Here is an 18,409-nt window from a genome sequence, read left to right on the forward strand (position 1 = left end):
AATACAGTAGAGGGTACATGTCAACTGTCAATTTATTAGTGTTGATAAAGATGACTTAAAAATCTTGGGGAGTAGCTCTTGTATCTGTAAAAGAGGATGTAGTTGTAGGTGGGGTAACGTCAAAAAGATAAAGTTAAAATTTCACATTTCAATTTTTATTTGAAGATGGTTATTTTATTCTTTGCGTAGGTACTGATCCAAGCATAAGAGGCTTTTAACTTTTATATTTTTTTTTTCTATCTAAGGAAAATAATAATACTGATGGATCCAGATAGATCAAAGATTTTCTTTATCAAGCTGTGAGCAGATTTTTTTTTTTATTTCTGAAAACTAATCCAGACTAAAAATGTATTTGTGATGCACATCCTCTTAACCATAGGCACAGATGTTATGGATGGACAGCGATTCCCAGCTGAAATCCTGCCTGCAAGCACTCTCTAGATTAATCTACAATGACAAAATTAGTGCACAGGTGTTGCTAAGAATTGCAGAATAGTTCAGGTTGGAAGGGACCACTGGAGGTCATCATGTCCAACTCTGCTGCTTGAGCAGGGCCACCTAGAGCCAGTTACCCAGGACCATGTACAGATGGCTTTTGAATACCTCCAAGGATGGAGACTCCACAACCTCCCTGGGCAGCCTGTGCCAGTGCTCAGTCGCTCTTATGGTAAAAAAGTGTTTCCTGATGTTCAGAGGGAACCTCCTGTGTTTCAGTTTGTGCCCATTGCCTCTGGTCCTGTCACTGGGCACCACTGAAAAGAGCCTGGCTCTGTCCGCTTTGTACCCTCCCTTTGGGTATTTATATGCACTGGGTAAGATCCCCCTGGAGCCTTCTCTTCTCTAGGCTAAACAGTCCCAGCTCTCTCAGCCTTCCCTCCTGTGATAGATGCTCCAGTCCCTTACTTATCCTTGTGGCCTGTGGCTAGTCTCACTCCAGTTGTTCCGTGTCTCTCTCGTACTGGGGAGGCCAGAACTGGACCCAGAACTCCAGGTGTGGCCTCACCAGCGCTGAGCAGAGGGGAAGGATCACCTCCCTCGACCTGCTGGCAATGCTTTGCCTAATGCAGCCCAAGTTACCATTAGCCTTTTTTGCTGCAAGGGTACATGGCTGACTCCTGTTCAACTTGGTGTCTGCCAGGACCCCCAGGTCCTTTTCTGCAAAGCTGCTTTCTAGCAGGGTGACCCCAGCATGCACTGGCCCATGGGGTTGTTCCTCCCCAGGTGCAGGACTTTGCACTTCTCCTTGTTAAAGTCCTTAAGGTTCCTGTTGGCCCATTTCTCCAGCCTGTTGAGGTCCCTCTAAAAAATGGAAGTGTGTTTGTGCTTTAGAAAACTGCACCTTTCTGCATTCAGTAAGTGGTTATTTTGGTTTATGGATTTCACCAATATGGTGACATGGCTCATTACAAGTCAATGGAAAGAGTTCTATAACTTTTGTTGGATTGGGGGTTTACTGCTGATCAGCTAATTTCTGGGTTAATGCCTGTGAATGACATGATGCTTGTTCTTAACCAGATGATGTGTTTGACAGCAAAGGGTACAAAAATAAATTCCTTTTCATTAAAGCTGGGAGCAGGCAGTCAGAGAGTGCCATACAAATGCTAGATAGATGGACAGCGCTCTACTGACTTTCAGGAAGCTTGACTAAAAAGTTTTTTGTAACGATAAGGAACAGTGTGGTTCCTAGAGTGATAGCGAAGGGAGCTATTTAGAACTTTTTCCTGAAAGGCTGATCAACGACAGCTAAAACGAGGGCGGGAAAAAACCCTGAACAACAACAAAATACCAAAATAACCTTATCTGAAATCTTGCTATTATTTTCCAACGCTAGTCATCTGAGGTGAGTTGTTTGTGGTTCAGACTGTCACTGCATGTCCCTGATTAGGCTTATAGCCAATTCTTTTTTATGTACTTACCTTTGTAATTACAAGAAATTTAATTATCTTGTTGTAAATGTTTGACTCCAGATCTCATTCTTTGTGGTTTGTATGTCACAGTTGGAGCCTGACCTATTTATTCCAGAAGAATGTCTTTTTGACATCTATTTCTGTCCGGATTCTATGACTACATATGTGAATTGAGTATAAAAAGTTAGTAATTTTTCTAAGGCTGCCTGAAGCAATAATTCTGAAGTGTGAACTATTCTTACTTATCTCAGTCGATAAAATCTGAAATCTAATGATGATAATTCTTATAATTGGATCTGTACTAGTTTATAACAAATTGATTTTAATCCAAAGAATACTCAACATTTTAATTGCTTTAAAACTTAATTACAAATATGTTCGATTTTTTTTTCCCAAGTTGCAAATTCTGCAGAAAATGGGAAACTTAGGGAAATAAAACCTTACTGTCATTAAATTAATGGAATTCTCAATTTGTGGAGTTTTTATCTCCTTATGATTCACTAAAGAAGGTGTGAGCTTAGATTGAATTTGTCTTTAGCTTTTTGACTCATCCTGATTACTGATTTGACTTTCATACGATTTCTTGATTTCTTGCCATCTTTTTGACCAGATTTATTGTCAGTCAACACTTTTTGTCCATATGTTGACATACGGTACCCTTTCTGCTGCAGTTGTCTTGTCTGAGCTTGAATAGGTGATGAGTTATAGCCAGAGCTTTTCCAGCTGGTAGTTTGATAACATGATAGTAAATAACAGCTCAGTGTGTCTGGTTCTTTTATCACCTTTGCTGCTGCAGTTGCACAGGCAACCGTGGGGGATTCCTCCCTTTCACTTATGGAAGTGAGATCAGGAGGAGACCTAATACCTCCATTAACTTCACTGTTCTTGTGTGGGCACTTGCTTCAATGATGCGTGCTGTATGGGATACTGTGGGGAGCCGCTTTTTAAAAAAAGAAAAACTGATGCCTGTGGGTTTGTGGCTTTTTTTTTTTTTTCATTTTATTTTTTGTGACAGCAACTGATGCAACTTGCCAGTAAAGACAATTGGGAAGTGAGAAAAACAACTTGGCCCTGCTTAGCCTTAAGATTGCAATCTCAAGGGCAGTGACTAGCAATGATTGTAGAACGGTCGGTTTTGCGTTCCCTAGGTCTGCTGCACTTCTCAATTGTAAGTCCTGCTCGCTGCCGGGCACCTCGTGCATCATTTGCACCTTGTAGACTCAGCAGGTGTTTCTGCGTACATAACCGTGCAGGGCAGCTTGATGCTGTGAGAGCTAATTCTGGAGCCTGAAGCGACATAGCTGAAGCAGTGTGGCATGGCTGGCGAGGCTAATTACCAGCAAAGAGCTTTACCTGTACTGGTTCTGGCACCTGAGCTCGTCTTTTGGCATGGTGTGGCTCACTGTCTTGTAGATATGAAACCAAGCTTCTGGCTAGGAAGTCTCTATATAGGGGTGTCTCTTCATACAGGGTAGACACATAGGTATTGTCAATGATGTGCTCTGTTCAAAGTCATATATCTGATCCCTCGGATTATGAAAATGGTGGCTTTAATAACATATTTTGTGTCTCTCTTTTAAATTTTTTTTGGTATTAGTTTTCCTCTGCTTTTTTAGCCCTAGATGTGTTTGGATCGTATTTTTAAACTTTTCTCTGCAATCGTGATAGCTAGAAAAAGTGATTTATTTATTTGAAGAAAGCAGAAATTCTCATTTCATCTTTCGTTCCACCATCTGAGGCATCATGAAAAATATTTTGGGAGGAGTGGGGACTAGATTCATATTAAAAAGGTCTATTGGCAATATAGCAGGCTGCCCGCTTTCTTAGTGGAGTTTCATAGGCCTTTGGAAAATGGGATTACTCAGGTGTGGACAGTCCTGTGGGATAGTTATTGTAGCTCCTACTGAGCAAAAATCCTGGTTGTTAATCTCTGCTCCGCTTGTCAGTTCGTGGTGATGGCATAGCTGCAGAAGGGATGCTGAAGAAGTAAGTTATGGTATGGGGAAGGCTGGAGGGGGATAAGGGAGAAGAGGAAGCTATTTTGGGACAAGATGTTAAGAAACAACAAACTGAAGAGCAGGACAGGTGTTTGGTCTGGAGGTATGGTGAAGCTGAGTTCCTGGATGGGAAGAAGACAGAGTAAAATTTGGTGTCAAATCTCCCCAGAAAGGCTCTGTCTCTCTTATTTTAGAAAATTTCTACCAGCAACTAGACCTTCTATGCACAGTCTTACTCTAAATCTAGCAGAAATCAAAATTGTAGAAATATTTTGCCTTTGATTTACGTTTTATACAGCAATTTCTATGTGGATACCTCAAGATGGGATTTCTGCTTTGCCATACCTTTGAATGACTTAATTTTTGGAAATTAGGTGATCAGTAATTCTTTTAATTGGACACAGCAGAACAACACATGACACTTCAAAATGTTGGTCTTCTATCTGCTCTGTTTGTTTGAGTTGAATAACTTGTATCAGTGAGTTATGTAGAATATGAAATAAGAGGAGTAAAACTTGGATTTGCATAAAGCAGGAAGACTGTCTTTTAACAAAAACCTGGAGTGAAATTCTTTAATTCCTTCAAATACTTGGAAGGAAAACAACTATACTTGGAGACAATGTATTTGGAAAAACTACTATAGAATTTTGAGCTTAAGTGCCTTTTTTTTTTTTCCTTTCATTTTTTTCTTTTCTTTCAAGGCTGGGCATAGAAATGTCCAAGTAGATTAGTTTAGTTTCAATGTTATGGTGTAAAGAATGAATTTAATTTGCTGCCTGCTAGTTTACCAGTGTTTTTACTAGAGATTACCAGAGTTACAGATTGAAAATTATGTGATCCTTGCCATTGCGTATGTTTTCATCAATGTAATTTTTTAAAAATGTTGTCTATTTTCAGAATGGAGTTTTAGTAAAAGTAACAGAGACTTGTCCACCGTTGAACTGCTCAGAAAAAGATCATGTTCTTCCAGAGAACCAATGTTGCAGTGTTTGTAGAGGTAAGCCAGAGCCTATGCATGTTTGGAAGGAATATAAGTTGCCAATTCAACGGGGGGATACACTGGAAGGAGCAATTCCTTTTTAATGAGACATTAGGTATCTCTATAAACCTGAGTCTATAATTAGCCTTCACGTAAAACCAGTCTGTGATATTCCTTTGGGTAGAAGACTTACCAGATACAAAGCTGTAATTGCTCTGAATTAGGGGGCGAGACAGAGAAAAGGAACAGCTGGGGGAGAAAGGGCCCAGTATCTCTTAAAAATTCCCACTGGGAAGAAGTTATGTTTGAAAAAGAGCTATTTTATATTGCTTAACCTTGCAACCGCACTGAACGTACAGGGTTTTGAAATGGGTTTTTAAGCTCTCTATTTTAAAATCACAGTAATAATGTTAAGATTCCAGTATTTGGAGGTTGATTTAGATCTGAGCTCTCTCAGGACTTATTTATGAACTAAGCTGGACAATTACAGAATAAAAATGAAAAAATAACCCTAAAGCCCAGAACCCCATTTCTCCTCCTTGCAGTGGGACGCTGAGATGCAGGTTCCTCTTGCTCGTTCCCTTTCAGCCTTTCTGGTGAATCCTGGTTGCACGCTGGACCAGACTGAACAAGCCATAGCTGAAATGTTAGTCGAGGAAATCCCCTTAAATGAGGAAAATGCAGGTGTCAAAAGGCTAGAGAACTTGAACAAGCTTTCTTCTTAAAGCGTGTTTTAATCAGTGAGCTGTTGGGTGAAAGGTGTTAGAATAATCATTCCCTGTGTATGTCGGTGTTGTACCTCTGTTCCACACCTCTCCCTTGGTGCTGAGTCTCAGCTGAGCTGAAGGGGACCCTGGTCTCTCAGAGCAGGACGTGCGTGTCAGCCTTTAGTGACGGACCTCGGAAATTTCAAGCAGGAGGTGTGCAAAATGAACATTAGACATTTCCAGGCTTAGATGGTTATTGGGGCCTGCTGGACTACTTGTCTTGCCTGTGTGTAAATTCCTCCAGTGTCATTGTAGATGCCAATGAGGGGGCTCTGAATCTCTCCCTTAGCCAGTAAATATTAATTAATAAATATGCGTAGTTAAATATTTACTAAGGTCTTGAACTTGCAAGCATATGCATGTGGTTGCAGGGGCCAGCACATTTGAGACTGCTTGCTGGATCGTGGTCTAAGAATAGACACATTCATTTTTTTAAACAGTTTCTAGAAACATCTGTAACTATTTAAGCAAGCAGTAAATGTTGCTGCTTTGTCCCTCAGAGGGCTTGATGTCTTAATGGTAGTTCTTAACAGATGGCACAGTTTGATGTAGTGCAGTACTGAAAAAATTATCTTCATTACTTAAAAGCATTTGAAATCTGAAAGCTTCAAAGTTGATGAAAGATAAGTTCTGTAATTATTTGGTTCTATTTTATTGTTAATGATAGGTACTCTTTTTAGATATTCATCCCACAACTGGTTTTATTATTTATAAAATAGCATGAATATGTATACTGATGTGATGGTCTCTAGAAGCAAGGCAGGAATTGTACTTTCACTTCCTATGAATTCTGATACATGGCGCTTTAAATTGATATGTTAAACTTCCACTTCAGTTCTGCTTTAGCTGACTGCTAAAACAGTGCCACCTCCTTTTGTATTTCATCTTTGCTGTTTAAAATTCTTTTGAAAATTATGCTTAAAGATATGATTTTGTCAACTTTACAAAGGCATAATTGAAGTTAGCATTCCTAAATTGCTTTTTATATCTTGAAGTAGAATATATGCTGCTTGACGCTTTTGCTTCAGTTGCATGCAACCCAAAGTGGTAGTATATAATTTTATCATATATGATAGAGTGCTGGTGTCAAAAATGCATATTTATTAAGAATTCCATATTTGGTATGGGTTTTATCATGCAAACAGGTGCCCTCTGATATGGCAAGCAGGCCATAGTTTCTGGTCCTGTCCTGTGCCAACATGTCCTTTACTGGGAAAGGATAGAGTGCTTCTCTGTTTTGCAATAACGACCTCTTTCAGAGACTATATTCAGTTTTATTGTCCAAGCAAAAATAGTGAGGAAGAAATATTGTAGTGTATATAGTCCTCAGTAATCAGAGCGTTTATTGGAAGCTCACATGGATCATTTGCACATCATGTGCAAATTTCGCATTGTATGTATGATGATACAGATAATTCTTTGGATTAGCCCTTAGCTAGGCCATGAGTTAGTCAACAGGATGATTAGTAAGCATTTACTAGTAATGTTAAATGAGGACAATAATTCTATGTAAAGTTTGTCAGTGCATATTAGTGACTGGTAGGTTCTGTTTTTGTATCAGTTTGTGCTTTCTTTAGTATCTGGTTGTGGAAGCAGAAAACTTCTACTGAATTTCACGTTCTGTAGAATTATAGAATGCCTTTGCTGAATTGGGCAAGGGTCGGAGGTTTGCAGCTTGTGCTTTTCTGACTGCAGCAAAGGAATTTCCATTTAATGAAAGGATAAATGTGGGGGATCAACAGAAGGCAAAAAACCACAGAGAAATGTGGAAACTTCATGATGCTGTGGTATGAGACTGTACCCTCTTCCGGGTCTCTGTAATATCTACTACAATAATAGATAAGTGCCTAAAATAAAGTAGCGTATGCAAGGAAAAAAAGAAATCGGTGATGTTTATGGTGATGGAAATTGTGAGTCAGCAAAGGACCGAGTTGAATACTGTAATGTACACAGCTGGTGGGCTTCCCAGATAGTCATTACTGTTTGCACATGGTTGGAAAAGTAAAGACAGCAAATAATACCTTTTCTTCCTCAGGTTTGCTACGTGAGCTTATAGTATAGCAAAAGCTAATATATTGCTAAAAGCCAATTTCTAGATTTCACTAAAATGATCGTATAAGGTGTACAGCGAGGCAGGCATACTATGGAAGAACTCTGCTGTACAGTGACAGTTTATTTTTGTGATTTGATGTTCCTGAATGCAAAAATGGGCCTCATCAGACCTGTATATAGGATCTGTCCTTGAATGTTATGTAGCGTATACCTAGTTTTGCCCTTCATCTGTGTGCTTTAATATAAATATCTGCTTAAACTATGTGGCTACTTCATACTTTCCAGCAGGACAATGTGGTGGTATTAAGCTCTCTTTTTAGGCTTACAGAAATGTTAGTTAATTTAAAAATTTTACAAAGAATCATTGTGCAATGAAATACATTTTTTAGTACTTTTTTGAGAATCAGTCATTTTTGTTACAGCGTGCCTGCTACATTTTTTTATAGCCCAGGGACAAATCTAATACAAAAAATAGTGTCATAAAAGTGTTTTATTGTTCCCGTTAGCTGTTTTTCTCCTTGCCAAAGACAGTGTATAATTTTGAAAGAGTGGATTTTTCCTCTTTTGAATGAGCGATTCAAATAAAGTTTCATGAGAGAATTTTTATGTTGTTATGCTCACAATTTTAGTATGTAAGGGCTTAACAGCCCTAGCAGCTTTAGTCACGCCCTCCTTAAAAGAGACTGTGTGAGGAAATAATGAAGTAGTGAGAGCTGTTTGGTTTCTGGAGAAAGTAATTTTTATTTGCTCTCCTGTAACATGGTTTGGCTGATGGATTTAGACTGACTGCTGACACTGGTTAGCAGGAAGTGGAGAATCCCAGTGGTGAGCTGGAGGGTGCATTTTACGGTGGGGAACGGCATTTAAATCTAAAAATGGTGCTTCTGCCACCCTTACTTGTGTTGCTTTGTTTTGTTTTAAGGAGGTTTTGATTCTTTCAATGAGGGGATGAGAAGGCTCTTCAGTTAGCGTGTTTCTCATCTCTCCCTGTCTAGCTGTGAAACTGAGTTTGGCTTTTTCAGAAATTGCATGTTTCTCATTCATTGCTGTGAGGTAAGAGTTATTTCAAGGTTTTAGTTTTATTAAGATTTAATGGAGGTTGATAAATATGAATTAGTTTATTTCTAAACATAGTTATAATGTTACTTAGGACTTAGAAGAGCTTTATATCTGAAAAAAACAAAACAACTTTATAAGCTTGTTAGGCTGTGCAGTACCATTATTCTAATGCACACAAATAAGCAGTATGTAATAAGGTCTGTGTTGATACAGCAGCTTGAAAGAATTTATGAAGTTACTGTTTTATGTCAGACCACTGAGTTCTGGGACCACAGTCTCTGAAGGCATAAAAACTGCTGTTCAAAGTGCTTCATTGCTCATGACTCATTAAAAACTGATTCAGATCATGAAAGGGCATAATTGCTAGTGCAAATTTTATGACTCTTCCTACGAGTTGTCCCCCAGATGTACTTTACACATTTATCTAGTAACTGTGGGGTTAAATCATAACAATAGTAAAGATTTTGAGGTTGAAATTACCTTGGACCTTTTGAACATTGCTAATGCTAGTAATGGAAGCATTGTCAGCATTCTTTTTAGAAGCCTCTGAAATGTGAAACAGTGAAATGTGGATTGCTGAAGGGTAGCTTCTTGAACAGCAAGAGAACAGGGGTTTTACAGGTTTTTTTGAGTGAACAGCTAGGGATATTGTAAGAAGTACAGAAAGCATTACAGAAGTTATAAGGAAATCCTCAGAAAAATGAGAGGCACATTAGTGTTGCCCATAAAAAAATTAGGAAGAGATATGAATAGAAGATACATTGATTCCAGCTGTAGTCTTGAATGAGTTCTTGCATTCTTCAATCAATAATTAAGCCACGTTGCCAAATATGTTAGGTACTTAAAAAACTGGATGACAGCACGAAACAGCTTAGCATGCTGCTCTGGAAAGGCAAATTCTGGGGACTGGAACCTGAAGGTGTTGAGAAGCTTGGAAAAATAAGAGCAATGTTCAGGTGTCCCAAAGTGGAATAAATGCTTAATTTTAGATAATCTGACTTGGGACCACTGAGCCCTAGCCAGTTGTGTGGTTCCCGATGCTGCAGAAGTGATAGTTTTATGTCTGATAGCATGAAGTCTGATCTTTTTTTATAATTGTCTGAGTACATTTATTAATGGTCATTCTACAGTCAGAAGAAAGAAGTAGAAAGATGTAAATATGTTCTTAAGAAAAATTGGAGCAAACATTTCAGCAGCCTTGGTAAAGGTAGAGAGTAATGTTATCAGAAATGTTTGGAGAAGGAACAGAGGTCATCAGGTCCATCAGAAATCTAAACACACTCTTCAATATTTAATTCCCCTGTTGGTAGTATCTAATTGTATCTTGAATGTCTTGAATGACTTTGAAGGACTGTTGTGCACATTTATGACTGTGTGTGTGTGTGTGTATGTGTGGGGAAAATGGTTTCTGACATCTGTTCTGAATGTGTTTATCTGTAATTTTAATTCATGCTCACTTGCTTTGTCATCTGTGTTAGCCTGAAATTAGTTTAGATTATCAGAACTATTTAAGATTTTGTGTGCTTCTGTCAAATCCTCTCCAATTGCCTGCTTGCTTGGATGTGATGTTTCTATTTTAAGCCATTTCTTATATTTAGAGAGGAGCTGACTGTCTCAGATAAGACTTTGCTGAATATTCTGAAGTCTCAGTAATTCAGTTATTTTCACCTGGGCAACTGGAATGCATGCCCTCTGCTAGCTGCCACCCGTGGTTGAGATTCAGAGGTCTTACTGCAGTATCAATGGCTGGTTTTGCCATCTGTGTAGGTATTTTAAAGGAACCCTATAATCCATTTCACACCAAAGAATTAATAAAAATCAGATGTTTGCATTCTTTTTCTATTCTCCTTGCTTGGGGATAAGTAATTGCTCCCATGAATAGATTGGTGTTTAAGTCCGTGCTTAGGTCCTTCCCTGTTTACTCAGGAATATAAGCGTGGTCGTCGCAGTCAGTGGCCCTGTGTACATTCCTGACTGTTTTGCTGAATAAGAAAGAATGAAAATATTTAGCTAAACTAGACATTGAATTGGGATTATTAAAGGTGAGAAGGATGCAGCTAGCTTATTTCTTACACGTTACAGTCCAAATATGAGGCGGCCTTTATTTGCCAGAAGAGCAGGAAAAGCACGGAGGCCCAATATGCACTGAGATAAAGTAGATAGCGTTTTATTCCTTTCTTGCCTCCAGAACCCCAGCTGGGGAGAACGCAGACCAGGGTCTAAGAAATGCAGGAACTGCACTTCCTTGGTATGTACCTCTTAGCTCTTTCCAAGTGCTAGATGTGCATCTTCACTGCAAAAGAAAAGTACTTGGAAAAGCCTCTGATCCAATCAATGGTATGCCTACTCTGACAGAGGCACAGTGAACCCTTACTCTTCTATGCCATCAAGTACTTTTTTTTTTCTGTTGGTTAACCTTAAATTATGGTTGTTTTGTAAAAGCTTGGTAACATACAGTGTCGTAGCACCGTGCCTGCTTGTAACAGGAATGACTTCCACTTTCCACTCACGGAGGTATTGAACAAGTTTTCTGAAATGCTATGGGAAATTGAAGTTGAGTCACTTTTAATCAGCATTTTCAAAAGGTAGGAAACAGCGTTTCACAGGCCTTTTTATAATAATAAATGCCAAGGCAACCTAGAGATCGTAGAATCATAGAATCATTAGCGTTGGAAAAGACCTCTAGGATCATCTAGTCCAACCGTCAACCCAACACCTCCAGGCCTACTAAACCATGTCCTGAAGTGCTACATCTACATGTTTTTTGAACTCCTCCAGGGATGGTGACTCCACCACCTCTCTGGGCAGCCTGTTCCAATGCTTGACAACCCTTTCAGTAACGAAATTTTTCCTAATATCCAATCTCAGCCTCCCCTGGCGCAACTTGAGGCCATTTCCTCTCGTCCTAGCACTTGTTACCTGGGAGAAGAGACTGACCCCCACCTTGCCACAACCTCCTTTCAGGTAGTTGTAGAGAGCGATAAGGTCTCCCCTCAGCCTCCTTTTCTCCAGGCTGAACAACCCCAGTTCCCTCAGCCGCTCCTCATCAGCCTTGTGCTCCAGACCCTTCCCCAGCTTCGTTGCCCATCTCTGGACACGCTCCAGCCCCTCAATGTCTCTCTTGGAGTGAGGGGCCCAAAACTGAACACAGCATTCGAGGTGCGGCCTCACCAGTGCTGAGTACAGGGGCACGATCACTTCCCTACTCCTGCTGGCCACGCTATTCCTGATACAAGCCAGGATGCTGTTGGCTTTCTTGGCCAATATGTAGTAGATGTTCTATCATTGTGTATTCCTAATGAGAGGAGAACAATAAAAAGTTCTTTAGAGCCTCTAATTACACAAGTTACAGAACTGGAGCGTTACTTTTTTTTCTTCTATGCTCCTTTAACAGCCTTCAAGCTTGAAAACATAAGAAAGAGTCTGATTCTGAATGGAGACAGTTCATATTTGAGTTGATAATAAGGGAACAAAAGCAATACAGGTTTTTCTAGAGAATTTTTAACAAAAGGTGACAACTCTTGTGGTACAAAGTGGGTACTTAGGGTAGTAGTCGTATCTACTGATGAATTTCAGAGGTTGCAAATAAACAATGAAGAATTCTTAGGGCTATGATGTGATATTGAAAACTAATCAGCGGCTTGTGCTTGGGAGAAAGCACTGTTAGAGAAGAGCGGTTGATCTGGGACTCAGGACTCGTGATGAGAGTTAACCCTGAGAAGCCATCCCTTTGGCTAATTGTAAGTGTTAAATTTGCCATGAACTGATCACAGGGTAAAATGTTGACTCACTGGGATAAAGAGAGTCCAGAATCAAAGGTTTTTTGGTGCAGAAAGTTGTATAAGAACTATTGTAACTAAAACATGCTGAGAAAGATGGAATAATTTTTACATGTTTGGATGAGAGGGAAATATAAATAAATAAATATATAAAATTAAAATATCCTAAGACAGTAGTAACAATCCACACTAAATGAAAATGTGGTATTTTTCTAGTGCCTGGCTTAACACACTGATATGTTAAATTGGTTCTGAGCAGTAGTATCTAGCAATAATAATCAAATATAAAACTAATACTGTGTATGAGTGCAAAGGAGAATTATTATTCTAAAGGAGCAGGAAATAGACTAGGATGTCATAGTCTTAGGGGAAACAGTGATAAAGAAAATGTTCTAAAACTTGTTGTCTCCTGGATATTATCTAGAATGCCAACAGAATAGTAATCCTGCTTGAGGAGTATAAATTAGATGCTGAATGGATGAGTTTGGAAAGATGGCTTCCAGTGTATAGCTTCGATTGTAATTATAAAGGCAAAAATGAGAAGTCAAATACTATGATTGCATAAATGGCTAGAGGCAGTGTAACTGCGCCCTCTTTTACCAGTATAAAATGTACCCAGGCTTGACAAGGCTGTATCTGGAATACTTGAGTGGTTTTTACCAGGCTGTGAAATGAATGAAGACTAGAAGGGATATCTGCAGTTTTCATTAATGGAGTTGGTTCTTTTTCGCAAGTTGGGTTACAATGAAAGAACGAGCTAACTGAGCACAAGGAAGGTACCTTGGTTGTTAATAAAATTAATCTGAAGTTTAAGTGTAGAGTTGGATGTTGACACGGAGAAAGTGTCATTCTTGCTAACAAGTGTTACGTTCCTTTAAAAATGACCTCACAACCCAACATGAGATAATCAGACTTATAAAGTTGGAGTGCGCTAAAATGACGAAACCCGAGTTTTACATTAGTAGATGACTGAAGTGCATGTTTAAAAACAAATAAAAAAACCCTCAGTGAACAACAGCTTTAGGATAGCCCTATGAAAATTTGCTTACTGTAGGTGAAAACTATATTTAGTATAAGCTAAAGTCTTCTGCAGTTCCTTAAAGAATATCAGAGCAAGGAATATGAACAAAGATGTGAATCTGGCATTTAGATCTTAGAAGTCCAGGTTGTCGTTGTCTTAGCTGTCTTTAGGGGACGTTAGGAAAGTTTAGGATCAGTGAACTAGAACTTTTAGTTTGCTCCTTTATGACCAGGCAGAATTGGCAGAAACTGTGCTTGTATTCATACAAGTGCAAGCTGGAATACAAGTAGCTGATGGTATGTCTGGGTTTCTGGTTTCCCTCCTTCCAGGAGAGAAAAATCCAGAAAAAATAAGGATTATCAAAATGACTGTTTATATATCTCAGGCAAATAGAAATTGACTCTTGGATATTAATAGAGAAAAATCCATCAAAAATACACCAATGGGGGAAAAAAATTCCTGTTGTCAAATCCTGTAACGTATTTACTTATCTTTTACAGTACTTCCAGTGGAGTGCCTTTAAAGAGATAAAGTTGCAATTGCTTTCACTTTAGACTTCAGCAGAGAGAGATTTTGACACATCTTTGAGAAATATTAAAAATCAGGAAGAAGGAACTTCAGCCAGTTGTGCCTTTATAGAGGAAAGTGGGAAAGTTCATCATGTTTGTAGAAATGACCTTGTATGGAATAAAAGAAACTGTTCACAAAGAAGCTACTTAGAATTTGTGTCAAGGAAAAAGGAGAGATTAATAAAAATTCTCCCCTACAAAACATGATGCATGGATTAACTATAAACTGTAGAAACGGTCCAACTAGCTTTTGATGACAGAATTACAAGGCAGTGCATGAGGTTGTTTTGACTACCAGTATAGATTTGTGTTCTAATGCAATGTCTCATTTTTGCTCTTCTAAAAGCATGCTTGATTGCGCATAATAAGAGAACTGTGAAGGATTTTTTTGATATTACACTTTATTATCCCTTTGGTGTAAGTTAGTATTACACTTCTTTGCAGTCGGAGATAAGGTGGCATTTTATCCTACGTGGGTTCAGTAGAAGACTAATGTATTGTCATGGCTTCCTGCTTTGAAGTTGTCTTTTCTCCTGACTAAAACTAGTCATACAAATACATTTTTGAACAAAATGTTTTTACTGATAATGAATTGATGGAGGAATCCAAAAAGCCTGTGTGCACCGGATAGGTTTATAGAGGGAATTTCTGGAATGTAGCATGCCCAAGTTTTTTAGAGTAATGCAGTCAATGTAAATATTAAACCTGAATATCTGAAATAAACATGTTTTAATACCAGGTTGCATGTCCCTTGTATTTCAGGCCATAACTTCTGTGCAGAGGGACACAGATGTGGTGAAAATTCAGAGTGCAAAAACTGGAACACAAAAGCTACTTGTGAATGCAAGAATGGTTATCTCTCCGTCCAAGGGGACTCTGCCTATTGTGAAGGTAAACAAAATATTCAAAGACCTGTCCCCTTAACAACCTGCTCGGAAACATAGTATTAAATAAATGGTTGACAAATGAATTTGATTGCAAAGTTCGGTTGCATGATGGTGAATATCACAAGGGCCCTTTTTGCATTCATAAATATGGATTGAAGATTACAAGGGGCGCTGGACCATTCAGGTTACTTATCTATGGGCGTACTTCATTGTTGCAGTTGTGCCTTGGCACACCATGGTCATGCTGTCATTAAAATTTTTAAAATACCGTTTTTCAGACAATAGCACCTGCCTTCTAACATGGTTTTTAGAGAACAACATCTTTATAAGATGCATTAATTTAGGAAGTGGGAATTCTGCTGACATTTGTGGGAAAGGTAAGTGTGAAGGTGTACTGAGGCTTGAATATAGAAATGATGATCTGCAGTCCTTCCTGACTTTGTTCTGTGGGCCAGGTACTTTACTGAAATGGTTTTCTGATGATACAGAAGAAACCTATTTCTTAGAAGAGCGTAGCTGAGGTACTTATGTTGATGTATTATTCCATCACAGGAACGAATGCAATGGGGCATTATTCTCCTTTTTGTTTCTCAGTGTTTTCTAGAGGTTGCTGTTATTTGCAGCTATGATGTACTTATTAAAAACTACATTGATGAATCAACATATACCACATTCCTTCCTGCCTTTGCATTTTGGTTTTTTTTTTTTTTTTTTTAATGCCCTTGTATGTCAGGCTGCAATATTTAATGTTTTGGCCATCATAGAAAGTTTTTGAGCTACTTTGTAAAAACTATTTCCCTAGATTCTTTTTCCAATAGTACTGGTGATGGAAGGAAGATGGCATTTTTGACAAGCTGTTAAAATATACTGTAAGAATTGGAAGACAGGATGAAAGAATAAAAAAAGACATGCGTGGACTGGGCTTAAATGATCCCACTTTCATAAAAAGACTTTTTAGTGTATGTAAGTGAACAGGACTGTTTTAAATAGCAGTTTGTAAAGCTGTTCAGTAAATTGCAACTATGAATCTTACGGTATTTAGTCAGTTCTCTACAAACAAAAATTTGAATCGCCCTATAGATGCCCTTTCAGTGACTGGGAAAACAGTTCACACATTTCTTTTTAAAGGTAGGCAGCAGATATACTGTATATAGAGAAAGTTTTTTGTACAAAAAACTGTGAGAAGAGCTGCTTTGTAGGTATCGCAAGGACTACTCAGAACTCAGAAGACAGTAACAAGGCTCTTTATCAGCTATGATACAGAATCCAGTATTTGTTCTTTTTTGCTGTTTTAAATAAAATCAGTGCTTAGTGTTTTTATTTACCTAGTAGCAGACTGTCCCTTTTTTCCTCTATGGAAAAAATTTAAGCAGCTTGACTCAAATAATTTTGGACACGTTGGCAGTGCATCAGTGGTAGCGGTGGGGAAAAGAACGAGCTTTTTGAAGAAATTAATGGGAATTGCAACGTATCTGGTGTATGTTGCATTAAATTTTGGAAGGGCAAATCAAATCCATGACTTTTGTGCATGTGGGTGAAACATGAGGCAAAAGAACAAACACAGCTGCTTTTGCTGCCTGAGACCGTGGGATAGATGAGAGAGGGGCTTTCTGCATGTTATGAAATGATAAATTTGCTAGAAGGAGAGCGGTTCTTAGGAGGTAACAGAGAGAAGTGACGAGAAGGCCCTTTAGCAAGGGGAACTACAGACTGACGAATCGATTAGCCAAGAGGTGACTCCTTTCAGCCCTGTGAAGAACTTCCTTTCACTCCTCTGAACAGCTTTCTGCAAAATCTCTTTATATGCCTCTCTAACCTCATGTCTCTCATTTATGTGTTTAATCTGCTACACAGAGTCATTTCATAGTTGCCTGTATAGCGTTCTCAAATGCCTGGTGAAGCTGTGATTTAAATAAATGAGGTCAAAGGCATGTATCTGAAGGTAGAATCTGGCAGGATGTTGGTATTGTATAGGGGTGGATTTTTTTTGTGTGCTTTTGGATTTCTGTGTGTACTGTGTAAGAATTAAATACGTACAACACCTGAATAACAAGTACTAAACATACAAAACACCTGTGGAAGCAAACTACCATTCTCAGCTGTAGTTCTGAATTTGTTTTCATCATTCCTAAGCCGCTAAAGTTGAAAGGCCTATAAGATTACTGTTTCCTTTGAGATGGCGAGGTTAAACTATTTAATACCTGTGACATGTGCTGGTAAGTGACACCTTAGTTCAGAGTGCTCCAGATCATTAACTTGGAGCTTTCCAGATTTCTCATCCCTTCCAGTGTATGTGAAACACTTGTGCACGTGAATTCTAATGTATGGTATTATTTTACCTTACCTGTGTTTTTACTGTTATTTCTGCTCGCTCTTATTCACACAGTTTTATCCTGCTGGACCTTATAGCATCATTTTGATCTTGTAAGATCTCTGAAGAATTGTGTTTGAGTCTACTTTGCTTTTTCACATGTATTTGTGTCTTTTTTTTTTTTTTAACATTCCATATTCACAGTTGCAGTATAGTGGAAAAAATTAAAAAGATTCTAACTTCTGTCAGAGAATTGGCATCAGCAAACTTGTAAAATAACAAAAATCCGAGAGGCCTTTACTATTCGTTCTTGGTAACTACTTTTCAAGTGGTTAGCTCTCACGTCAGCTCCTCATGTCAAAATATACACGTAGGGTAACCACTCACTATATGTATTCCATTTTTGAAATAACATAGATGTGTTTAGGAAAGACAGTTTCTGAAAACAAACAAGTAAATGAATGAAGGAGGTAAGTGGAGATTCTCTGTGTTCTGGAAAAGCAATGTATTTCACTTAAAAACAGAAAGGTTGGGGGGGTTTGACGTTTGTCTACTTGTCTTGCATGTATGAGACATAATTAGAGCATTCATCATGTGCAGAGAGACATATAGAGATATTTCTGTTAATGATGTTGACTGAGGTTTAACTACTGATGGGGATACTTAGGCACAAGCGTTGAACCAAGTGTCCGTTTATCTCTGTCACATATGTACGGATAAATTCTGGGAATCGCACAAGTAGCTAGCGAGTGCAATGTCTGCAGGATGCAAGCGTTGAAGTTGTAGCAGCGTGTGCACACTTGCAGCTATGACTTTTTAGCACATGACATATGAGCACCTGTGTTGAGGGCTGAAAGTTGCATACGTGAGAGTTAGTTACAGATGGTGCAGCAGTTCAGTGGCAAAACCAAGACCAAAATGGGGAATTCATTTGAGTCTGTCTCATGCTGATTCTTCCAGACACATTGTATGGTGTGTACAGCAGACCTGCAAATACTTGGTGGTACTTCAAAGCCAGAAAACTCTGCAGTCTGTGACTGCTTCACAAATGCTAATAGGACAGTCCGCATAATGCAAACTA

At 38.7% G+C, this 18,409-nt stretch overlaps 1 protein-coding gene across 1 annotated transcript in view; it reads left to right on the forward strand.

The window, feature by feature from the left end:
• NELL1 (neural EGFL like 1) overlaps nucleotides 1-18,409 on the forward strand; it is a 297,430-nt gene that overhangs the window by 78,632 nt on the left and 200,389 nt on the right. The window contains exons 11-12 of the mRNA XM_072864686.1: nucleotides 4,802-4,901; nucleotides 14,893-15,021. Of these exons, the coding sequence (XP_072720787.1) occupies nucleotides 4,802-4,901; nucleotides 14,893-15,021 (229 nt within the window). The remainder of the gene's footprint in view (nucleotides 1-4,801; nucleotides 4,902-14,892; nucleotides 15,022-18,409) is intronic.

The sequence above is a fragment of the Ciconia boyciana genome, chromosome 6 (assembly GCF_034638445.1).
Source record: "Ciconia boyciana chromosome 6, ASM3463844v1, whole genome shotgun sequence".
NCBI lineage: Eukaryota > Metazoa > Chordata > Aves > Ciconiiformes > Ciconiidae > Ciconia > Ciconia boyciana.